Below are 25,510 nucleotides of genomic sequence, written 5' to 3'. Positions count from 1 at the left end.
AGAATAATCCTCACCTTCAATTCTGTTGTGCGCACACTTTTCCCAAAGAATAACATAGGCTGTATTCTATAACAAAAGAATGAAATAGACTTTTTTTTTTTTTTTTGTTCTTCTGATGGTAGCCGAGTACCCGAGTTTGGTCGTGGACAATGTTTGTCCAGCCAGTACAGAGTCCAGCTCGCCCCATTGCTCTGGAAGCACCACTTCGAACCCAGGATCTCCCTTGGAGGAGGCCATGCCAGCTGTGAGCAGGAGGAAAGGGAGCCTTGTGGACCGCCCAGGGTAGGTCCTTGTAACCTTACGTTACTGTCATTTCTTCTCTCCCCCTTCACTATTAAACAGGCAGCATTCTCACGCATTTACTGTGGTACGTAATGGATAATCTGTGAAAGCCTCAATTTGGTTCCTTGCAGTAATTGCTTCCACATAAGGGTAACATTTCAATCCAGTCTCTGGCTATCACAGTACACCCTGTTTTCATTCTCCTAATGCAGCTACTCTTCACGCTGATGGAAAAAGCTGAAGATCTGAACAATGCTGCACTTTTCAGCACCAGTCTGGTATTTGTCCATGAAAATATGTAGCTTTTGTGAAGTGTTAAACTGTAACGTATGCTGAGAGAGAAAACAAATTGGCAACAAATCTATAATAGTGAAATCATTTCTCAGCATTTTCTCCATTGTGTATGTGAGGGGGTGTATGACTTTTATCACTTAAAGGCCAATGGTTAGCATAGTGGATAGTCATCACCTTATATTCAAAGGGTTTCAGTCTCTGCTCATGCTTTAATATCCTTGATCAAGGCACTTATTCTGAATTTATGCAACAAAAATTAGTTGGATCTATCCTGTAAGTTCAAGAGATGAGTTTGAGATGATCGCTGGTCTTGCGAGTGGCAGAGGACTGTGACAGGTCAAAGGACTGTCGGAGTGACAAAAAGGCTGGATCCATGAATGTCCTGAAGATTCAAGTTAGTCACCCAGGTGGATCCGTGAAGTGCTGGAAGGGAACTCAACAAATTGTCAAGGTCACCCAGGAAGCAGCCGCGGGGGCCAGGAGGTGGAGCAAGAGGTGGGAGGTACAAGCCAGGGTGAAGTAAGCCTTCTTTACAGTAGATTGGCAGTTCTAGAGGTCCATGGAGAAAGTAAGGCAGGAACTGAAAGAGGAGGATATGCAGTGGGTCACAGGCTTAAGAACTTTTGAATCATAAACTTTGTCATAACAGACTTTCACAAGTATTTATTTTTAATAAACAGAGCTAGCTTACAATTCAGATCATGTGCCAACAATTGCACGCAATTTGATTTGCCAACAGATAGCAATTGCAAGTATTAAGTTCTGCCCTAATTTTTTTCAACATCCTGTTCTAGCTCTGGCCGCAGTTCTTCATTGTGCTTTTTAGTTACAGCAGTTTGCACATACCTAGGCCAGGGGACTTGGATCACATGGGAGTGTTCATGAACATTCAGAGGTCTGTCTGTCTCTCCCACAGAGCAGCTTGCAGATACCAGGAGGGCAGAGTGTTGCTGTGGTCCCGTTTGAAACACTGAGCTTTCTTGGTTGTTGATATTTACATTTTTTCGTTGAGCAAATGCTTTTCTTCAAAGTGGTGTACAGCTCAGCGTAAACAAAAGTGCATTACAGCAACATAGATGTAGACACATCTATAAGTAGTGACTTGGTCTAAAACCACTTTGTCAACATTCATATGTCACAGTACCCAGTTTGCTTGTTGATCATATGATTCTGTATCATGTTCTTTGATCCTCACTTCTGTAGTTAGACTCATGTTGTACAGGCCAATAGTTACATGACATTTCCAAAAAAACAAAGGAATGGTGCGTAGGCTCTTAGTGACACTGAGCAGTGCTATGTTAGGAAATGAGTACTTGTCTGCCTGTCTCCCTGTGCACCTTTCTGCAGAGCCCTTGCAGAGGTGTAGATATTTTACTTAAAACTCCATATTTCAAATTTCTGGAGGTTTTAGGTCTTTAAATCTGATACGTAAATACTGCATATATTTTTGAAAATTTATTTTGTTTAAAATACAATTTTTCAAGATTTGCCACCTGAGCTGGCTTCTATAACGGTGCCTTTCGAGTCCTGATAGGAACATATGTAGTTGCACTCAGTATGTGGTTAATTGTATGTTTCCTATATGCATTTATGTAATTCTACAGTGAATCTCTTAAAACTGCAGAAGGAGTTTTTCAGTTGCACTGTAGTGGATTCTTTTTTCCTCCAAATAATTATTGGTTCTAACTATATAATTACCAGGTCTAACTATAGTCTCATCAGTTAAATTCCTGGAATAAGAGGCAATAATCTTGTCTGAGCCACTCTAAATCTCTCTCCTTTTTTTTGCCAATAATCCCCTGCATCTCACATCCTGTCTTGCAATTGTAATGAACTACAGGGGCCTGTGTAAGTTAGTGAAGCAGTTTTCTCTACCCTCCACCTAAACCACAGGGTACTGTGGTCATAGCCCCAGTTCGGGATATGCGCTGATTTCCCGGACACCCAGAATGATGGCAACGAGTCCATCTTGCACCCTTGTATGCAGATGGCAGCCACTCGCTGTGTTTCCAGTCTTTTTCCTTATGAGGCTCAGAGACTTTTCCTGGGGGAAATTCTTTCTCTAATGTGAAACACAAGTATGACTCTGTCATACCATCAACCTCTGTGATTCAGGAATACATTGCTTCTTAGTGAACCAGTAAAGATGGATAGAGATAATTTGTTTATATGCTATATTTCTAGTGTCAACGAGTGTTTATTAAGAGGTGTATGCTGCATCCTCCGCATACGAACATAACTGGGACTGAAAGTCTGTCTGTAACTCATTGTTCGTAAATCCAAAGTCACTTTTACAACTACATCACAATCGATACACAGACATCCCTTTATTGATGGCTGAGGATATGTAAAAATCTCAGATAATACTATAATGAATTTTTAATTCTCCTCAACTTGTGTTCCGTGCCGATTGTTGACTGTCTTGTAAACGTATGCAGCGTTCATCAGCATTTGCCCTCTTTGAACTTTGTGCAAATATGAGTAAATTCTTATAAAACAATCAGTAAAAGCTTGGCTAAATGGGCATACCTCAATTTATTCACTGGGCAGTTTCTGTGAAAGTCTCATACAACTATAATAGACTTATTTTAACGCTTTATATTAACTTTGAACTACATTTAAAATCAAAGTTAAAATTAAGTCTTATTTAATACCAACTAATTTATTCCATAAACATACAACATTCTTCATCTTATTGGTCAGTCACACATGAGGTCTAAACACTATGGAAGAGAAATGAATTAATCGGTCCTGTATTACTACTGTTGTCACTAACCCTGTTGCAGCTTCTTGAGTTTGCAAATGACGAGACCGACTTCTGGGTTTTCTAATAACGTTACATTTAATAAAATACCAACAAAACATCCGTCGCTCCACTTGTACACTCTGAGGCAAAACTCTTCTCTACTACTACTATCGCATTTACGATAAAACGAACGTAATTAATGTATGGACATCTAGTGGCAGTTCTATAAATCACATTCCAAATTGTACAATTTAAACTCAGTGCCAATCTTACTCATGAGCAATTACAAGTTGACAACCAAATACAAACACCTTTCCACATCAACAACACCAACTCAAACAATAAAAAATACATCTACTCTGTTTTTACATTTACATTTATTTAGCACTTTTCTCCAAAGCAACTTCCAATGAACACTATGTAGTGTTATGAGCCCACACACCTTATTCAACAAGGTGACTTACACTGCTAGATACACTACTTACACTGGGTCACTCATCCATACATCAGTTTTAGTGCGTTTTACTTCGTTAACAGAGAAATATAGGTTGATTTCACTCCACAACAAATTTTTGAAATTGGTCAAGTGAACAAAAGAATAAGCAATGTTTGTAAATGAATGAAATGTGGTGTTTAAATGTTCGTAACACAAATACCCAGTTTACTATACAAGGATTTATTATTTTTCCTTCTTCACTGGCAGCCTACCGTAAAACTGATGATACTTTTCATAGACCCCGCAGTACTTGATTAAGCAGTTGTAAATATGAGAAATGAAAATTGTAAACATTTCAAGTTCTGCATAAAAGGTGCAGTTATGGGTTTATGTTTTTGAAGAGTATCTTACTCTTGTCTAAAATGCAATGAAAAGGCCTGATTATAATGACTGACACTTTTAAAATCTGATTACATTATTACAGTTGTAACCAGTATACTTTCTGTACAAGAAGATTTGTGCTGATGTATACCATGCTTATTGCTAGAGACTACAGAAGTAACTGGAAGTCAAAAATGGAAATGATGAATGTATAGTATTTTTTAATTTTTTTTTTAAGTACATTTTTTGAAGTACTGCTGTGGTAAAGCATGTGGCTTTCTTAGTTGAATAATAAAGATTTTTGGGAACAAAAGCCTCCATGCATAAATTATACCAATTTTCTCTGCTTGAGCATAGTTTTTGTAACTGTAAATTAAACAGGCTGGCTGGAGGCCTTCTTCCCTCCATGGTTACAAGAATGACTGTGAACAAGTACTTTTATGAATTCAGTAAGTCCTCATGATATGAACTGTCTGTCTTTATTTTGTCATGTTTCTACAAGTTTTCACATCTTACTCAACATCATATGGGTTTTTCGATTAGGTGCCATTATGCTCACTATATGTATAAATCAGTTCCACTATATGGTACAGATGAAATTTTACAAGCAATGGGAGGTGAGATAGTTCAATAACTAAAATGGCAAATGATGCTGGGGAAAAAAATAACTTTTCATAGTACTGTACAGTTTGATCTGTGAGGCTTTTTTTTTTTTTTTTTTTTTTTCTACAAATTAATGTGATCAGCCACTGGAAGCATCCTCCTCTGAAAGTTGTTGGACTAAAATTTATCACAGAGGAACAGACCTGTTAGATGTACATAAAAATTGCAAAGTTCTGGCTCCATCTGGATTTTTGTTGTTGTCAGAAGCAAAATTTAGGACTCTGCAAGGGCCATTAATATGGCTTTGCGATTAATTTTACTGTTATAACAGGTCTGGGTATCATGATACCTTTCAGCTCCCTGTCAGTCATCATGCCATGAGTAATGGCCCCAATTGCATAGCTTTGCGCTGTAGTTTTCCCCTCTTTATTTTCTCACCATTGTATATCTCAAGTAATGTGCAGATGTGACCTGCATTGGTGTGTTGCTAAAATTCAGCAAATGTAAGCTGCAAACTGATGTGTTTCTTATGAAAGGGGACAACTGAGCTGTAGTTTTTACACCATCTGTGGTACGTAGTTAGGAGCATGGAAAGCTGAAAAGAACAAGTGCAGATTATTGGAAGCTCATTAAATGCCGAGGAACCAGCAGCTGTCGAAGGTAGCTGTGGATATTCTGTATTTACACACCACTGCTGTTGGTGGGATCATGGAGTAGGATGCTTGTCATGCAAGAAAGCTCTTTGTAAACACATCCTCCTGTGTTCCTCAGAGCAGAGCCATTTGGCCTGATTTGCTGTAGCTCGTAAACATTTACATTTATGTATTTATCTGGCAATTTTTTCCAAAGCGACTTAGTTTCAAGCTACTTAGAATGATTTACCCATTTATACAGCAGGATCATTTTTACTGTATGTATTCAGTGTAAGTGCCTTGATTAAGGGTACTACAGCAGAACGTGAGATTTGAACCTGGTTTCCTTATCTCTGCAAGGTGACACCTGGAACCACTATTCCACCTGTTGCCCTCTTACTCTTTGTCTAATGAACCACTGTGAGAGGAAATGTAAAAATGGAACATGATTGATAACTGCCTATTATTTTGTAGTTAATAATACTACAGTTGGAAGGTGAGACGCATTGTGGGACTTTGGGCTTTGGTGTGGAGCTGAATCCCGCCTAAGTGCTTTGGATGAATGTGACGTCTTGCCTCCTGTCCTTTGCATTTGTAGGCCCAGCAGGCCAGTGGCATCATGGATGAATGCTGCTCCGCTGTCTTCCACAGGCCCCATCAGGTCAGTGCTCACATCCGCTCCAAGCAAAAGCGGTGCAGGGAGGTAGATGCCCACCCGCCTCTCACCCGCAGCCCTAGCATGTGGGGGGCATAACTCCACAGTTCCCGCTGGCGCTCAGCTGTTGGTTTCACGTGGTCCGGATGCAGCCGGATCTACGGAGACAATTACAAAAAGCGCAGAAACACCACACATAAGTTCTCACTCTTTCTCACTCTCAGCTGTCCACCCCTGTAAATACTGCTGGGAGCTCAACTGCTCATCCACCGCTGTCAGTATCTGTTGTCGACAAACAAAGGAATAACTTCCTAATGAATGAATAAAGCCATTGTCGTTTTGGGAGGGGGGGGGGCTATAAATGCCCATTTCCAACCTAAGGGATCACACACTCAGGGCTTATAACTGGCCGTTAGCTGTGCAGTCTGTCCTGTTGTGCTGTGTCCTTTCACACGGAAGTGAAGTGACAGCAGAGAAGTGAGTTGCTAAGACTCCACAGCCCAACTTGTCTCAACCCTGACCTCTCAACCACTGTTTTCTGACCTCTGCTGGCATAGCGGATTGTACACAATGGCACTGGCAAAGAGGCTGTGTAGCATATTTACCCTGGTACAAAAGGCATTACCTTAAACATGAAGGTAAGTGTGTAGGGCATTTTCTCTCACACTCTGATGACAGAGCTGTTTTCTTGCAATAGAAGGACTTGGATTCAAAAAATGCCCCCTTGTAGGACCCTGGACCGAGTTAAAGTTGAAAGTTTGAAAAGGCTCACGCTCGCCGCTTTTTAAACATACAAATTTTATCCAACAGGTAGCATAGTAGTTAAGGTCGCCAGTTAAATTCCCAGGAATTCCCGAATGCAGCTAGAATACCCTTGTTGTGCTTAAGCTGAGTTCCTGCAGTAAAAAATGGGCATATCTGTAAAATCAGGATTGGATTAAAGCACTGGCATGGCAGCAATTGCAATATTAATAGAGCTGGGCGTAATTGCCGTTCAGTCTCATTCTTTGCCAAGTTAAAACTGTGCAGGCTGCAGTGAGTAAGTGAACGAACAGGTTTGTTTCTTGGGACCGCCCTGCTCAGTGAGCACCGCTGCTCTGAAAAAATAAACCGCATGCTTCTAGTGGCTTCCCGTCCAGCCTCGCTTTCTGCCCAGTACCGCTGCCAGCAGAAATAAATATTTGCAAGGGAGACAAAAATTCCAGTGCTTTCAGCCAGAGGGCTGAATCAATATGAATAACTTCAATAAACTGCACATTTCCATGGCAACGTTTTCATTGGGTAAAATATCGTTTAATACGAAGGAGGCAAGGAACAGCAGGCCTTGCGGTGGGGCGAAAGTAAGAAGGCTCTGTAAGGCAAAATGTGGTTTCCTCCAAGACACTTTTGTCCTGACCCCCGGTGCAAAACGCAGAGACGGCGTACGCTAGACGGCGGCCGGACGGGAGGTTGTTATTGCCGCTCAGCCCGTCATGGGCGTCACCGTGCGTTCCTGCTGATTGCCTTCATTTTTCAGTGTCACAAACAGGAAGGCCAAGGCGGTGTACTCGTGCGAAGCGGAGCACGAGTCCGAGTTATCGTTCCGGGTCGGCGCAATATTTGACGACGGTGAGTGTTATCGGCGCTACCGGTCAGTCACTCGGAACGGTGGGGATATTGGATTTGGGTCTTGGCGAGAAATCTCATCTGCAATCTGAATGAACTGGACTGCACATTTAATTTTGATTCCCTGGGAAGGGGGGGAGGGATTGTGAACTTGTGTTAAGGGAACATGAAGGAGACAATTTGTTTTAAAACCCCTTCTGATGTAGAACTGTCTTCTGGAACACAGTTATCACAGGGTTGGACCTTCTGCCAGACTTTTTGTTCTAGGGCTTCTTATAAATACCTACGTAAGTCGTAGACAATTACTGTATGAAACATTACAAGCAATGCGTCATCGACAGGCAGAGTTATCGGTGTTTCGCATGCATCAGCAGTCCGAGGGCGAGGTACTGCTTCATGTGGAGAGAGAAGAGTTTTTATGGCGGAATGAAAAGCATGAGGCCACACATGGAAGTGTGGTATCAATGATGATAACCCTTCATGTTGCTCAGCTTCCTTTGCTCTCAGCAAAGAATGAACAAGAGGCTGATTTTCAGAAACCCTTTTTGAGTTTGAGAGGAAGGTGTGAACTGTGAGCTACCCACACAATGGTTTCACACTCTCGAATTAAATTTACTGAATACGGGCTATAACCGGTTATTTAATACAGACTAAATTGCAATAAAAACTACTTTTATGGCAATTACACAAGATTGCATTTTGTAAATGAAGCTGTAGAAATAAGTCAATTTTAATCACAGCACTTTTTAAAAATACTGAAAACTAGAAAGTTTGAAATTTTCTCTGGTATTAACATCAAATACATATTGTAGAGTATCTTATGTGAGACCACTTCATGCTTGCAGTTTATTCCGTAATATATCAATAGTACAGTATAACAGCTGGATCCTCAGGGACAGGATCTCTGAACTCTACTTTCTATGTTGATCAAAATCTCCCATGTGTGCTACAATAGATCTGGGAGAATTTTTGAGTATCTCGCACGTGCGTTAAGTACAGCACCACATTAATAATTAAAAAATAACTTATGTATATGGTGTTAATCCCAGAGAAATAAAATCAAAAGCTTTTCTTCCGTTTAGTTCACTGTTTAGAAAGTGCTTGAATTATATGTTGTGTGTATATACAATGTGTACACACACATTCATGCAGAGTATGTGCTGTTTTTGTCTGGTTCTGTGGGAACAGTGTTGTCATGCATATTGTTTCTAAATGAAGTCAGAGCACAGTCCATCGTTGCCACTGTAACAATGTACAAGCAGTGGAAACGGGCGTGTGAACTCTTGCTGCTTTTTGTGTGTGTGTCTGCGCTCCTCTGGACTCCTCTGCGCCCCCGGCAGTAACGTTCTCCAGGGAACCCGGCTGGCTTGAGGGGAGGCTGGAGGGGAAGCGGGGCCTGATTCCGCAGAACTACGTGGAGATGCTGTAGGCGGAGAAGAGTCTGGGCCTCACTTATACATGGTATCCATGATGATCTGCAGCCACAGTCGTCTCATTTGCATGGCACCTTTCGAGCACTTTGTCATGGAAGTATCTACATGTAATGGGCCTGAATGCTGCATAGCTAAATGTTTTAAAAAAAAAAAAAAAGTTGTAAAATACAGCGGAATGGGCACATACAACACAGATTTCAAATTTCACACTTATGTAAAAGCTAACATTTTTTATACAATCTTAATATGTATTTTCTTATCGCTGTGGAATTAATGCATGCAGTGCACACATCACTGTAATGAAAATTCTGTGTATGCACAAGTCCTTACAGAATATGCTCAATTATTAATGGAAAAGTGCAGAGGTCTGAAGTTGAGATTAAACTGCCTGCTCCGGTCAGTTTTTCTTCACCTCTCTGCACAATTTTGGGAACAAATTCACCTTTTAATTTTGAGGCTCTTGACTCCAATGAAGTTTAAAGTCTGTGTTTTGTGCCATGAAAAGCTTAACGAGCAAAACGACTTCGGACAGAGTCGTTCTGTTGGACGTTTATTTGACGTTGCAGGGCTTGTTTTGCTCATTGAAGTAATTATGCAGAAGCCACCTCTTTTGAGCAGCTTTTTTTCATAAGCAAATTTCTCACATTTGCTACTGGCTTCTCTTTTTTCAGGAATAAAGTTTTCAGTACCTTTGTTTTCCTGCATATACAGTTCTTAAATGTGTATTTTTAATTTTTTAATGTTTAAAGCAGATAGTGTACAGTACATTAAATATCTTATTTCATTAGTGTGTTAAGATGTGAAACTGCCATGTGTTTTTGATTTTTTTAAAAGTAAAATGCAACAAATCAGTTACAAATTACTCAGCATTGGTGAAACTGCATCTGTCAGCAGTACTGAGGTATCGAACCTGGGTTCTGTTACAAGAGCATTCTACACGTGTGCATTTCCTATTGTTGGTTGCATGAGAATATGCAAATGAGGTCCCTGACAGAGTAAAGGGACTGCAGTGGACTGCAAATGGTAACATAACCTTCTGTACCCAGTGGGGGACTTGAGGAACTCAGCAGCTGTCACTTGCCTCTCAGTACTAACATCTTTCCAGCCTTTTTACAGATGTCATGTTTTTCCCTTTTCTAACTCATGATGTTCATATTCTAATGGGGCTCCTGTGTCCTGCTGGGTGTTTGATTTTAAAAAAAAAAGGGGGGGGGGGCCTTGGAATTCATACACTGGCTCCTCACCTTACGAACACTATTGGGACTGCAAGTCTGTTGGAAACTTTTCTTCATAGGTTCAAGGGCACGTTTGCCACTAAGTCACACTCAGTAAAGGTCAATAATACAGACACTGCTTTTGTTTAATTTAAAAGAAAAGAAAAAACCTTGGCTATATCTCACATTTCTAATATACACGTTGACTTTGTTTTAGTTAATTTACAGTAACTGAATAGTGATACAGAGGAGGGCACTGCAAGGTACTGTAGAGGAAGCATTTGGACCAGAGCAGAATAAGACCAAATCAGCACCAACTAAATCAAAGTGTGGAAAGGCTATAAAAAAAAAGAACTTTAAATGTAGATATGTTGGTTCCTCATGTTATGAACATTCAAGTTCCAATTTAAGGATGCAATTTTCAATATCTGTTTTTTGTGGAGTAAAATGAACTGTATTTACATGCCCCATATTTAATTAGCAGAAAAACAGACTGTTTACTTTCACTCATTTTTCAGTTTTGTTTCACCCAAAATGGAAGTCTTTTATTCACTACAGCAATGTCGGTACATATCCATGCCTGTAAATAAATCAAGGGATATGTTTTTATTAAACTGTTTGATTTGTGTCAATGATAAAGTTGAAAGTTTCCACAAGCTAATGAACACTGGATGCGCGATGTGACAAATCACTCGATGGCACTTCTCTCACTTACCTTCTCATTCTTCCATGTCCTTTACATTCGTCTCTCTTCTGGTACCCAAGTCTTGCTTGCTTATTTTTTTTTTTTTTTTTTAACAGGAAGAAGGGAAACCTTATCACTGCTCCATGTGTCCTGCTCTAACTGTACATCCACCATGCTGTTGTTTCTCTTCCTCAGCTGCATGCAGGCGTTGTTGTGGCCACTGCCTTTTCTACTTTTCTCGGCAATAAGAAATCATCTCCTCTCGTGCGTCTCTACACACAACGTATAACCGATTTCCTTTAATGCTGTTTTTTTTTTTTTTTTTGGTCACCAAATTGCAATTTTATGGTTTGTGAAATAACTAACAAATTTCTTTACCATTCCACAGTATGTATAATAATCTTAAAACAGATACCGCCTGGGGTTTACAGTGAAACATGGAGGGTCATACATGGGGTGACCAATTTGCTCTGTTGCGTATTTTCTGGTATTTTCTGGAAACTACAATGTTAGAGGGAAATTTAAATGTATAGTGAGATCTGAATGAAACCACTAATCACAAAATGCAAAAAGCGTTCGATGTTAAATCTGTTAGCTTTTATAACCGATACAGCATAAAGACTTTGTGGGGAAACGACCAATCATTTTATCCATGTGACTCATTTTATTTCTCATTCTCTGTTGAATAAGGATTGCAACACAGGCATTCGCTGAAAGGATTTATTGAAATCCCTTGGTTTTATATATATCATTTTTTGCAAACAGTTATAGCCATATTTGCTCCATGTTATACAGTAAGTGGTTTGTGTAAACTAAAGCCATGTCTGCTTTGTTATACAGTAAGTTATTTGTATAAAGTAAGTCTTCTGCAGTTAAAAGGAGATGCTCATATAATGTAACAAATATTGTAGAAAACCATGAAGGGGGGTGGAGGAAGTAAAAACATTTGAATTTGAGTGGTGCAGTATGGCTTACCTGTCACAGCTGCTGTCTGAATATAAAACACAATTTCACTGGCTTTCATTCTCACCAACTACAAGGGGATGCTAATGACAGGAATCAAAATGGTAAATCACTTGGCAGAAAAAGTCAGTCATAATTACTAATGTAAGGTACCCTGTTTGTTTTTTTTTTTTTTGGTCAAGATTCTATTTAAATCCAGTCTGTCATATACTACTGATATCAATGATTTAAGTATCTAGCCATGTAGTGGCCTACAATGAAATTGTTGCATTAGCTAATTTTCATAAAGAATCGCTTAATGCATTACCTTTCCTTTCAAACATACTTACTGTATATGTCCGAATGGTTTAAAAAAACCCAGTTCAAATGAGCACTTAATCTGAAATAATTAAAACTTGGACCTCCAAGTTTTCACCTGTTGCAGTGCCACGTCGTGCCGTTTTCCTGCCTGGCTGAGGGATTCATGCACGCGACTTTTTCTTTTTGGTACACATTTACTAAAAGGGACACGACGGCACATTTACCTCCACCTGTCTGTTATAACCCAGTTGGAAAAGGGAACCATCTCCTCAGACCATTGTACCAATTGCTGGACGAGGATGGATTTATGCTCCTCACGGGGAAAAATTAAGGAAATTTTAATTGAATTTTAACACTGCAGCAAAAGATGTTGAAGTGCATCCTGTTGATGTTCAAGGCCGCGTTTGTAGAGATGTGAGGTGCTGTTTAGCTTTAATGTTGTTCTGGTTGTTTCTTCTCAGCCTGAGCGGCCGAGCTTCGGCAAACCGGTCGTGAATTCTCAAGGCCCTTCCTGCTTTCCTACTGCATTTTTAGTGACTTTGTGTCAAGGGCTGAGTAGGTGCACCATCAGCCGGGCGCTTGCAATTTAACAGCAGTCCAAAGAGCTGCTCTCAGGACGCTTCTGTAAACAGCCCTTCTGTTTATTACGTGGAAACGTGTCCCTGACTGAAGAATGAGTTCCACTTTATACCATCTTGGAATCCCAGGTGACCGGGCGTGTTAAGAAATGCTAAACGCACAATACACAAGGCAGTTCTAGGTGACTTCAACTGGGGTCACAATTTATCTTAAGGGCATGTTTTATTTTTTGATTAATAATCCTAATTTAGCCGACACCTTTGTCCAAGGTGATGTACCATGTTGAACAATCAACTTTACATTGATTTACTCATTTATGGAGCAAGGTAACCTTACCGTTCCAATTGAGGGTAAGTACCTTAAGGGTACTACGGTGGGACATGCAAACTATAAGGCCTCAGCCCTAAACACTTCACTACCTGCCACTGTAAAGTCTACTTGTTTTCCAAAACATGACCAGTCAAATAAGATGTGATTTCTCAGAAATGAGGAAAACCTGTGTCAAAGAAAAAAACCCATTTTTACAAACACCCTCCCTGTACAAGTGATTTAATAACGGAATACATTCTAGTCTTATTTACCACTATTATAAGCAGGCACTTAAAATAAAGTGTGACCAAGCAAATCAGTATGGTCTTTCCTTGGTTTTGCAGTATTTTTCTGGAATTTTCTCTGTTCTAGAATCGTATTTTTCCAGTGAGGCTTCGCAACAGAAAAAATAGGAAATAAAATCCAAAGTGGTTTGTTGCTAGTAGGATTCACATAAACTTACAGGGGTTCCAGTAACAGACAAAGTAGAAATGCTTTCTGACTCAAAAGAATTATCCAATGTAGTTATTTACAGCAGGAAATGGAAAATGTTCAGTTATATAAGAAAGGCACAACTTTCCCTTTGTAAATACACTGTAAACATCTTTTCAGTAAGCATGCATAAACATTTCACTGTACAAAAAATATTAAATGAGTCACCTGTATTCCAACAAAATATAAATCTTTCAAAAATACTTCCCAATTCTTCCTGCAAACCAATAACACTTTAATACCATAAATCCTTACAGCTTATTTCTGGTTCTTCACAATTTATACACAGAAATATACAGAACAGAAAGGGCTGCAAAGATTATGTGTAGAAGCCTGCAAGCTCTCACTGCCCTCTCTTTCATAGCAACAGCCACATCTGCGCAGACGGGCTTCATTTCTGTACTGCAGATTCAACGTGAGAACGTATTACAAAAGTGACTCTCAGCCATAATGTACTGGAGGTGAAATTCTTCTTTCCTCTAGTACGAAAAAGTGTGTTAGGAACAGTTAATGCCCACACGATACACGTCTCCTATCCTTTGTTAATCTCTTGCAGGAAAATGAGGGAATAATTAAATACAGAATAAGATAAAAGAAACAAGCACTGCCCTGAAAATGAGTAACATGCTGTTTGCTCATTACCCACAATGCCCGCTGCTGTGTTTTTCTTCTCCCAGGTCATACGCACAGTCGCGCCGGACATCACAGCTCCTACGCAGTCACAAGCTGAGGATTTATGTCATACAGAAGAAAACGGTCCAGGGAAAACGAAGGGTGGTGTCTATAGAATGGGAACTGCAAACAGCACTTCCAATGCACTGATGCCAGTGAACATTAGAATATATCGCAAGCCTCCTCTGTTCGTGTTTGAGCCGTGCTCTGTTTTACCAAAAGTGACAGAATTCAGTTATTTGCCATTTATATGTTTACCTATCGACTATTTAAACCTGATATTTTATTTTTCGGATTCCTAATGGTCCTTCCGCAAATGAATTAGTTTCAGCTCCTTACGGTGAACACATCTTCTCCACATGTGCAACCTGCCGCAAATGCTGGCAGACACTGTATATTTACTCACCTCACAAAAACACTTTTTTAAAATAACTGAAGTCTCCAAAAGAAATTGTTACAAATTTTCCTGGCCAATTATACATCAAGCCTGCTTTAATTCATTGCACTATTCATATAAAAAGAGAGCAAAATGTCTAGGCTTTCTAGTAAGTGCATAATTATGACATGGATTACTACTGATCGGTTACATACGGTATGAGAAAAACGGATGTATTGCGTGGAGTTAAAATTTCACTTTTTATCTACATCTCATGTACTGTCTTGCACATCATACTGAACCTTACTGTAACTTCCAGAACGAGGAGGCAGAAAACCAAAGGCTTTATTCATTTTCCTCAATGCCTACCACGGTAATCCACTGTCACCAACCTGTTCTTTGTTCAGTCTTCTTCCTCTCATCTATACTATATACATTTCTACATCTTGCATATACATAAAAGCTGTATTGTTTTAAAATGCGTGTAAATTCATGCATGTGTGACAAATACAGAGGTACGTTGAATTTAGGCTTTCTTTAAAGAGAAACAATCAACTTTAAATAGTTAGCATTCTGTTTGTAAAGCCCTTGAAATATGTTCAACTACTCCTGTATTTACCACTAGAGAAGTCCTCCACTTCCTCTGAGTGTCAAAGATTTTTGGCTGCTTTTAAAAACTAAGATATCAAACTAAAGTATTTGCTTTGCCGTCGTATGACTAAAAAAAGACACAGTTTTCCATTTCGGTTGCGAGGGAGAGGTAAAGGATTTGTGAGTTTGTGTGCATGTGGCTGTGAGAGACGCAGAACAGAGCGTATGGCTTTGTTTCCACTACACCGTTATCGTTGTCTTTGGAGGCGGAGCTTTCCGTCCTGTAACAGGCGTCCTTCTCGTTTGCATTGTTCTCAGTCCTCCTCCTATTGGCTGCCTCGCCAAGCCCAAGCCCAAGCCCAAGCCCAAGCCCGAGCCCCACCTTCGTCAAAGCCGGGAATGGTCCTGGCACGGGAGCTGTAAGCAAGGTGGGGTCCTTCTTCTCAGCAGCTTTGCATCTACGTCACTTCTTGTGAAAGTACAGTGTGTGGGTCAGGCCTGACTCCACCTTTGGTATCTGATCGCTGATGATCTCCACCAGCATCTCGGGGAACTCCACCTTGAGCGCCTGCGACTCCCGGAACGTGTAGAAGCAGAAGTCGAGAAGGTTCCCTACCAGCTGCAGACAAAGGAACACACTTTCACTGAAACGGTCCAATTTAGACGGGCTCTACGTTTACTCAAGAAGCACACCGACTCCTCAACTTACAAACGTAGGAGTCTTTCACAACTTTTTGCGGCTCCATTATCACTTTTATTCCTAAATCACAATCAATAAAAATTAATAATAAAATCTTTAGTTCTTTGCTGGTTCTATAAAAATCTCAACTATAGCTGAAATAAATAAAACAATTTGTCGGGGGGGTGGGGGTACAGTGGCACAGTGGGTTTGGCTGGGTCCTGCTCTCTGGTGGGTCCGGGGTTCAAGTCCTGCTTGGGGTGCCATGTGACGGACTGGCGTCCCGTCCTGGGTGTGTCCCCTCCCACTCCAGCCCCTGTGCCCTGTGTTGCCAGGTTAGGCTCCGGTTCACCGCGACCCCGCTTGGGACAAGCAGCTTCAGATAGTGTGTGTGATAACTTGTCAGACTTTTTATTTTAAATGTCTATTAAATTCTGCGTATGTGAAAATTAAAACAAATTAGTGAAAACAAAAATACATTGTCAGCATAAACCCCTATCCCATGCCTAATGATGACCAACTCATCACATGAACCGCGGTGGGAGAGCCACTGACAAAAACTAATTTTAGGAAATTCAGGAAAGTGAAAAAGTGCAACTGGAACTAAACTGGAAAACATCTTGGCAAAAATAAAATCAACAGTTCATAACATGAAGAGTTAATTACTTAAAACAGCACAGAGCGCATTAAGAGAAGATTACAGAATGACCATGAAAGGATCATTTACACAGTAAGAATCAAGCAGTAGCTAATTTTCATAGGCAAACCAGTATGTCAACCATTGCTGCAAAAATAGTTATAAACTCAAAACGCAGTATTCCCTTTGAGTCAGAAACTTTTGATCTTAAGCCTTGCGAAAGTCGTATTCAATTTTGCAACACTCAAATGTACACTCTATGAAGACCTTAATTATAATAATTAATTATGTTCAAGAAAATAGAGAGAGCAGACAGCATAATTTAACGCACAAGTTGTTGGGGATCAAAATTAAATCCACTTGTTACATCCCCTCAATACACACACACACACACAAAATAACTCTTCTCTTAGTGCAGAAACACTAGTCACCTGCTATGTGAGTAACTACTAGTAACTATTAAATACACCCATTTCTGGTGGATGCGCCAATTAGACAACAGACACTGTAAAACCAGGCTGCCTACAGTTAAATGGTTCTGCTTCTCCCTGCAAAGAAGATGGTGAAACGGTGCACTGAACCCCAGCCTGGGCAGCAGGCAGAGCACAACTCACATCATGCATGGCATCCAGTAGTTTGGTGAGTTGGTAGAACCTGGACCAGGTGTGACCGGAATTGCTGGTGACCTTGGCGATGCATCGCCGCAGCTCCTTGATGTAGTTTGCTCTCATCTCATCAAAAGCTGCCTGGTTCCGCAGACCATCCTTGGGCACTGCCGGGGGACACAGCACTTCAAATTCATATGGGCGTTACTAATAATTGCGACAGACAGCCCAGACCACCACAAACACCTTCATACTGACAGTGAGCACCACTGTGTTGATCTACACAACGGTCCCTTACGACATGTTTTTTCTGAAATTTATGGTGCAAAATTCACCAGGAACTTGTTTCTGATGGCCTACATGAAAATTTCCTGCACCACTGTAGACACACTGAGACACTTTGAATGTTGTTTTTCCGGTAGAACACAAACATACTGTGGCAAGCAGCACCGTGGGTTTGGATGGGGCGAAGGAGGACGCAGAGGCAGCGTTCATTTTGAACGTTTAAATTAAACACTGGCACACAGGGAAATAACGCTCCCGATCCGAGGACCCCGTTTCCTCCAGGACCTGCGCCTCAAGCCAGCCTTCCCAGCCTGCTTAGCGCCCCCAGGCTCTCTTCTCTTTCTCCCTCCGGCAGACACAATCACCCCCTTATAGTCCCCGTAAGTCACCAAACACTAACCAATTACAATAAACACATTTCCCACTCAAAATGTTAACTCGGGTCGTTACAATACTTTAAGCTGGGCAGTAGGTGACGTAGCAGAGCCACTGTGTTGCTCTCAGAGGATGAGGGTCCAAATCCCAGCTGAGCAAGGTACTTAATATGGGTTTAAAGACTAAAAACTACCAGCCTGTATAACCAGCAGAACTTCTATGTTGCCTTAAAGAAAGGTGCTACATTCATAATATACGTATATTATCATCAGCTGCAATTTAGCTCATGGCATCTTAGTGTCATTTAAATTTTTGTTTGCTTTCTCACTCGCTACCTGGTCACACTAGGTCCCGGAAAGCACACACTGCACTTTGACCACATGGGAAACATGTCATCTCCACAAACAATGGCTGCATATTTGGCACCCTCTAAATTATGTACTAATTGGGTTTTAATTCATTTTCTTCTCTGAAGAACTGCTGTACAGTAGTTTACGTGAGTCATTCTTTCCACGCAGCTCAAGTAGAATGACAATGTGAAGGGGGGGAAAAAAAAACCCAGTAAAACTGAAACCGAGAAGGCCAAGTCATGCATCACACGCTCTGAATGCAGTGAATGGTGGGCTTGTGAAATAGAGTCTGCTTAATTCCAGTGATGACGCTAAATAATGCTAAGCAACATGTGGCCCGATGACCTGGAAGTTATAAATATGCCTTTAGCGAGTCAATGCCCCCATTATTGGTGTGTCCAATGGAGCGGCCATCCAGGCAATGGGAACACCCTGCTGCGCTCTCTTCTGGGACCTTAGGTTGGATGATGCAAATCTCAATCTCAGCCACTTATTGCCTATTAATTATCAACATGAAGTAAAGGCACAGTTTAAAAAGATTTAAAAAGCAACTGAAATAAAACTGAGCCTCAACTGAAAAAGGAAAAGGGGGGGGGGGACATGAATACTGAAGACTTGGAAGTATTTTCTTATTTTTCACTCAGTATAAAATGTTTTTTTCTTTTTTTTTGGTGCAGTTTATACTTTTTGGCATTTTATCCAACATGATAAGATCACGAAATCAGTCTCGGAATCACATCAGTTAAAGTTACAGCACCTTTCTTATTTGCACCGCAGTACATGGAAAAATAGCTTCAATGCAGCCTGTACTGCGATGCAGAAAAAAATTACATTTTTGCTAATTTCCAGGAGCAAACAAACAGTCAGGTCAGGGCATTTTCTACTTTTTTTTTTTTTTTTTTTTGTAACAACATTTTCAAAGCCATGACAAGTGTTTACTGCTCATTTCCTCCCTTCCTCGAACACTAAGACCCAGGTTGATCCGAAATGAAAGGGCCATGCGGGGAGAGCCTGGAGACAGTTTGCTGGGCCCTGTGGGTCTCCTGGAAGAGTTCCAGAGACCAGGCCCAGGAAGCAACTGTGCCTTCGCCCACACCAGCTCAGAACTGCTCCATATGCACAGGTCAAAACACAACAGATTTAGCATCACCTGTCCTTTATTTACTTCTTTCTCAGGTCTGTCCTGAGAGCAACAGTGGCACACAAGACTCATCATCTCTGTACCATCTTCCACCGAGGAGATGTATCCTGGAGCTTTTGAAATGCATTTCAGGAATGGGGGGGGGGGGCAGTGGCACAGCAGGTAGCACTTGTGTCTTCAATTTAAATGTGGGTTTGCAGTTTGCATGCTCTCCCTTTGTTCATATGCATTTCCTCCCACAGTCCAAAGACACATTTCTGGTGACTTGGTGTCTTCACACTGCTCTTGATATACTTGTGTTTACATTTATTTATTTAGCAGACACTTTTCTCCAAAGCAACTTCCAATGAACTCTATGTAGTGTTATCAGCCCACACACCTTATTCACCGTGGTGACTTACACTGCTAGATACACTACTTACAATGGGTCACTCATCCCTACATCTCTCTGTCACTCACACACTGTGGAGGAGCTTGAACAGCATGTCTTCAGGAGGAAACCCACACAGACACAGGGAGAACATGCAAACTCCACACAGACTGAGCAGGGATCCAACCCATGTCCTCTCGCACCACCCAGGCACCGTGAGACAGCAGCGCTACTCGCTGTGCCACTGTGCCATGTGTTACATTGCCCTGCTGTATAAATGGGTAAATGACTGTAGTATAGTGTAGTTTGTAGTTTAGTGTGGGAAACCTTGTTACAAGTTAGTTAAATAATAATTTGACAGTAATGTAGTTCAGCATGTCCCATGTTTATGAATATGTAGAACAATGCACTTACAGTATCAATAGCTGAAATCAGCCAAATTAAAAATATATTTCAGTAACAAAGATTATTTTTGTCAGCGCTAAGCAAAAAATGTCAAAGCACTGAGCAGTACATTTTTATGATTTCAAAACCAACCTGACATTAAAACAATAATGCCACAGTTAATGATTTTTTTGTGAAGCCTTGAAAAGTTCTGGCTTTTTCTTTTTTTTAAAAAAAAATTCTGGTTCTTGTAACAAGCAATTTGTCCAAAAACTGTTTCCACATTCCACAAATCTATCAGAACGGGGAGCAACTACTTGAAACTGTGCAAATCGCCCTTGAATTTTAATTCTGACATGACAATCAATAGTCTGTGTTTCCGGATCACATTATGTAAACAAAGAAAATAATAAATCACGAGAGCTCCGTTTGCCAAGCCTTAAGTCATTTCCTTAAAATTTCCTCCATGTTTTCATAAACTTTTAAAAATCTGTCTCATGAATGGGCAAAACAAATTAACTCCATATGCCCTCACAAACAGAAAACAAACTGTGTGGGTATGTGAACTGTGCACATGGCTGTGGTGTCCACCCCAGTGTAGACAGGGGTCACTCACCTGTGCTGAGCAACAGCAGGACCTTCATGACCAGAAACTCCTCGTGGGTGAGCTGTAGTCGCACAAACTCCTGGCTCACCTGGCGCATGCCAACACACAGGTCATACATGGCCGACTGCTGCATGCGCGCCCTGGGCCATGGCGGGGAAGAACACAGGACACATCCTCCATTAGAGAAACACAGCAAGCACACAGGCCTGGGACACAGGCGCACCGAGCACCCAAAGAAACAGGAGGAAGGGGCAGGTCTTCGGCCTAACAACCTCAAGAGTGTCTCCTGAGCAGCAACTGACGTGAATCATTCCTCCAGTTCTTTCATGGCACCTCTGTGTCTTTACTGCAAGACCATTAGAACAGCAGCTACATACACTGCAAACCAAAAGCTTGGACCCATCCCTGCCTTCCAGAGTAACCATGTTCTCCCTCAAATAATTCTCCTTGATTCTGGCCTTGAAGACATTTTGGTCCCACCATTCATTTGGGTCATCAGGCATAGATCTGAATTGACATGCAATTGTAGTTCTCATCAGGGAAATGCATGGTCAGAGTGTTGCCCACAGGGCAGGTGGCTGGGTTTAGTGTTGCACCAAGGGGAGTGTCACCTTTAGTAAGATAGGATATCTAAATTAATGATGACTGTACAATAAAAATCCCAGGTGGTTGCACTGATGAGACTTTTGGAAAGGGGGCTGGCCCCAGAATTTTGGCTTTTATTGAGTACCACCATGATGTTTGGTCTTCAAAGTCAGTAAGCTCTTCAGTCCTCAGCCAAGTGTCAGCTGAAAAATGCATCCTAACAGGTCACAAAAACATTATATATACAGGTGCTCCCCGATTTACGATTGGGTTATGTTCTGTGAAACCCATCTTAAGTCAAAAATGCATTTCATACACCTAACCTACCCAACATCATAGCCTAGCATACGTGCGATGGCCGTTACGGGCTTACCACCTTCATGCTGGGCAATTATCTTGAGTTTCTCCTCAGGAGTAACTGCTCTTCTCTTCTTCCCACGGGTAGTAGGGGACACAAATGGGCGTTACTGTGACATTATGGATGGACAAAACACAACACAGATACGGGAGGGGGAGGGTGGTGGTGTTATCTGTATAGCGACTGCGTGGCAGACTGAGAGATGCAGATTGCTGCCGCGGCCCAGCATCGCAAGAGAGTATCACACCACATATCGCTTGCCTAGGGAAAAAAAAAAATCAAAATACGAAGTACGGATTCTACTGAATGTCTATCGCCAGCTCACCACTGTAAAGTCGAAAAAATCGTAAGTCGAGCCATCGTAAGTCAAGGAGCATTTGTAGTTATAATGTATTATATATATGATAAACTGCAAAATAAACAACTTTTTACAACTGTAAAAGCAAAACAGGAAATAAAAGTGAAGAACAGAGTTGGTTGAGCTCTGATGAAAAATGTGCTCCACAGACGCCATCAAATATGAACCCTATAATGTCAACTATAAATTAATAAAGCTGCAACTGTGGAGTGCAAGCTGTGCATCTCTCTCTCTCTCTCTCACACACACACACACACACACACACACACACACACACACACACAGCCTCTGTTGTTACATAAACGCCGGACAGCCACGCTCTCACTGTGTGAATGGTCAGCCCCTGGGCGCTGTTCAGCCAAACAGGAACGGCAGTTTTGTTCGCGAACCCCGATCACAGCGAGAGGCTCAGCTCTTCATTGTTCTCTTAATCCCATTAGTTTGTAATTCTCCTGTCAAGAGGCTTTTGTGTGTGAAATTGGATAATTGTATTGTGCAGCTTTCTTTTTCTTCTTGTCCTTTCAGAATTCCTTTCTAAAACAAAAAAAAAAAAAAATACTAAGGTGAAGATGAAATGCAACATGGAGTCTGTAGGGATGTAAATACTACATGTAATTTAGTGAACATTTTTTACTTAAATATTCCACAATGTTGAAAATTAATGCAGGTATGAGTGGAACTACAGGTGGCACTATATTGAAGGTTGTTCCATCTGAACAAGGTACACAAAAAAATACATGGGAAGTAAACCTGATTCTCAGACTTCAGGGCCTCACAAGCATGTCCACAGCATACAGGGACATAAGAGTGGTTAGAGCTGTCATCTCTATTAGACCTGGGTTCAAATTCCACCTCCTGCTACAGTACCCTTGAGTGAGAGACTAATCCTGAATTGACAGCCTAAAAATTACCCTGCAATATACATGGGTTAAATCAGTGTAGGCAGCTTAATATACATACCCAACATTTTACAACACCTTGAACAAAGGCATCAGCTAAATAATAAAAAATAATAAGTGGATCTTAATTCCTTTTCAATTGAGCTATTAATGAATTAACTGAATCAATGAATTTTGAATTGGAGGGGGCGTGGTGGAGCAGCGGGTTTAGCCTGGGCCTTCTGTGTGGTGGGTCTGGGGTTCGAGTCCTGCTTGGGGTGCCTTGCAGTGGAATGTAATCCTGTCCAGGGTGTGTCCTCTCCCCCTCTAACCTTCCGCCTTGTGTTGCTGGGTTAGGCTCCAGTTTGCCGCGACCCTGCTCGGAACATGCAGTTATAGACATTTTGTGTGTGTGTGTGTGTCTGTGTGTGTGTGAATTTTGAATTGAGCTATTTGCTGGTGTACTTTTTTTTTGGTGTATGGACTATGTCAACATTTTGCTAACATGTTAATTTTGAGTTGAAGGTTTGAAAAGAACTGTAAAAATTTGTACTGCTTAAAACAATCACATTTTATTGAAATAGAGGCCAAGTTTTAATAGTTTTAATGGTAACGGTATATTTGTTTCTCTGTAGCCGCTCCTGGAGGCAGAGGGCTGTGGATTTCACTCTGCTCCTCTGTCAAGTGTCCCCCTGTTCTGTCACACAGGCTCTTGGTTGCCATGGAAAAGCTAGAATAATGACTACAAAAAGAGGTCCTTATGTTATAAGGAAGTGCCATATCCTCAGACGTGCAGACGGTGCTGCAATTCATGCCAGAGTGATAGCAGCTCAGCAGTCTCTGGCAAAGAAACTGGCTTCCTGCTGCTGCAGACAAGGCTTGATGGTTTTACAAAAAACCCTCCGTACTACCATCTTGCAAGAAGACTGATTCGTTCCATTTAAAACATGCCCTTACACAATCTGACATGGTGGGACTGCATTTTTTACAAAGGGCTGTCAAATTGATCTAATGGAATGAAAAGGAACCACAGCAACGTTAACACATTCTCACATTTATTTCACAGTTCTTGTGAATCTTTGATTAAATCATGGAATCATATACCAAAGTACTGAAGAAGGTCAACGAATACTATTTCCAAGCTCTAAATATTGCCGTTTCTCTGACATTCTATAATTGTACTTATGCGTCTTATGTTTTTGCTTCAGAAAAGAAACTGATTCTGGGAACCTACAGTCAACTCTGACGTGTATCTTTTCATAAGAGGATTTCACAACACAGATTCTCAATGTGTATCTTTTCATAACACAGGTTCACAACGTATCCCATTCAGTAGGGAAACCACGTGTTGAAAGGCAACGCAGTCAAGCACATTCTAAGGGCTGGTATCGCTACCACGGTCAGTGTGGCTCAGTTTGGGATTCAACACGTGAATGACATCATTGTGCCAAGCACTGACGTAGCAGGAGCCAAGGGATTCATCCAGTGCTCAGTGCTTTCTTAAGGTCACAGATACCATTTGAAAATGGGGCACTAGTGGTTACAGCTGCTGCCTTTCATTTGAAGATTGCTGGTTCAAATCCCACCTAGTGCTGCAGTATGCTTGAGCAAGGTATGTATCCTAAATTGTTCCGGTGCTATCACCCAGTGTATAAATGGGTGAATAGATGCAGTTAGTTTAACATTGTCAGTTACTTGGGAACAAAGCATCAGCTAAATTAACACATGTAATGTAACAGAATATGCACAGTCAATTGCTGGCACCTAGAAGGATAAGTAAAATCTCTCTTTAGAGAAATTAAATGACATTTCACTGCTTTTTGGTGGATTTACCACTTCTTTCAGCTTATCGTCAGCGTGCATGTCGTACCACTTTATGGAACGCACTTTAATAAGATCACTTTATGAAGTTCCACAGGTCACCTACAGGGGCCAGTATGAGTTGAGTCATGTCCTTTCACATAGCACAACATGCTCACATTTGACAGTTTCCTCATTCCTAAATGCTATCACCTTGTCAAAGATGACCCAGTTTTGTTTTACAGAACGTGAACGTGTTTGAGGGACGGTTTTCAAGTAGCCCCATTTTTCTATCGCTGTATTTTTAAAAGCCACGAACCCAGTGAACTCTGTATCTCTGACTGACATGTAGTAATACATAGCCACAAAAATAGCCATTGTATATTACTGAACCTAGTGTGCAGTATCACATGTGTTCAAGTAATATTTTATGCTGTGGCAATGCTTTTGTCAGAATTTCTGGGCAATTGATCAACACCGAATGCCATTCCCGTGATATTATAACTAATATAAATGCGTAGCACGGGTAGGGAATCATCACTGAAGGAGGGGCTCTGCAGTGCAAACGTTTTACGTGCATATGCGGAAACGGTTCTTTGCAAACTTGCTTCAGAGTTAGGAGCAATGGCGCGAGCCATTTCTCTTGGGTGGGAGTTAAAAAAAGCACACAACAGAGGTTGAAATTTTTATGAACACATTCATTCCAGTTCAGTTACTCAATCAATTTTACATGTGACCAATTGGCAAATACAGCTCATTGCTTAAAGTTTCTCTGGTCACTTTTTTGTCATCACTGTAACTGCCTACAACGTTTTAAAACTATTACAGGCTGTCACCGTAGTATCGTAAC

General features: G+C 41.0%; 2 protein-coding genes across 7 annotated transcripts in view; one reads left to right on the top strand and one right to left on the bottom strand.

Annotated features, from left to right (window-relative positions):
• Positions 1–15,626, top strand: part of LOC108936703 (rho GTPase-activating protein 10-like) — a 36,179-nt gene extending 20,553 nt beyond the window's left edge. For 3 of the 6 annotated variants that reach the window (XM_018756221.2, XM_018756220.2, XM_018756225.2), the window contains 4 exons: positions 123–282; positions 5,973–6,035; positions 7,546–7,637; positions 11,083–11,305. In XM_018756221.2, coding sequence (XP_018611737.1) covers positions 123–282; positions 5,973–6,035; positions 7,546–7,637; positions 11,083–11,255 — 488 coding nt within the window. In that variant the 3' untranslated portion in view covers positions 11,256–11,305. Of the gene's footprint in view, positions 1–122; positions 283–5,972; positions 6,036–7,545; positions 7,638–8,974; positions 10,271–11,082; positions 11,306–15,566 lie in introns of those variants that run through there. The other 3 variants (XM_018756223.2, XM_018756224.2, XM_018756222.2) reach the window with 3 other exon arrangements.
• Positions 15,627–15,700: 74 nt separating this feature from the next.
• Positions 15,701–25,510, bottom strand: part of LOC108936702 (mineralocorticoid receptor-like) — a 56,631-nt gene continuing 46,821 nt past the window's right edge. Inside the window, exons 7-9 of the mRNA XM_018756218.1 lie at positions 20,691–20,821; positions 17,179–17,336; positions 15,701–15,867 (exon numbers count right to left, since the gene is read on the bottom strand). Coding sequence (XP_018611734.1) covers positions 15,712–15,867; positions 17,179–17,336; positions 20,691–20,821 — 445 coding nt within the window. The 3' untranslated portion in view covers positions 15,701–15,711. The remainder of the gene's footprint in view (positions 15,868–17,178; positions 17,337–20,690; positions 20,822–25,510) is intronic.

This window comes from Scleropages formosus, chromosome 3 (assembly GCF_900964775.1).
Source record: "Scleropages formosus chromosome 3, fSclFor1.1, whole genome shotgun sequence".
Taxonomy (NCBI): domain Eukaryota; kingdom Metazoa; phylum Chordata; class Actinopteri; order Osteoglossiformes; family Osteoglossidae; genus Scleropages; species Scleropages formosus.
This window is presented reverse-complemented; position numbering and strand designations above follow the sequence as displayed.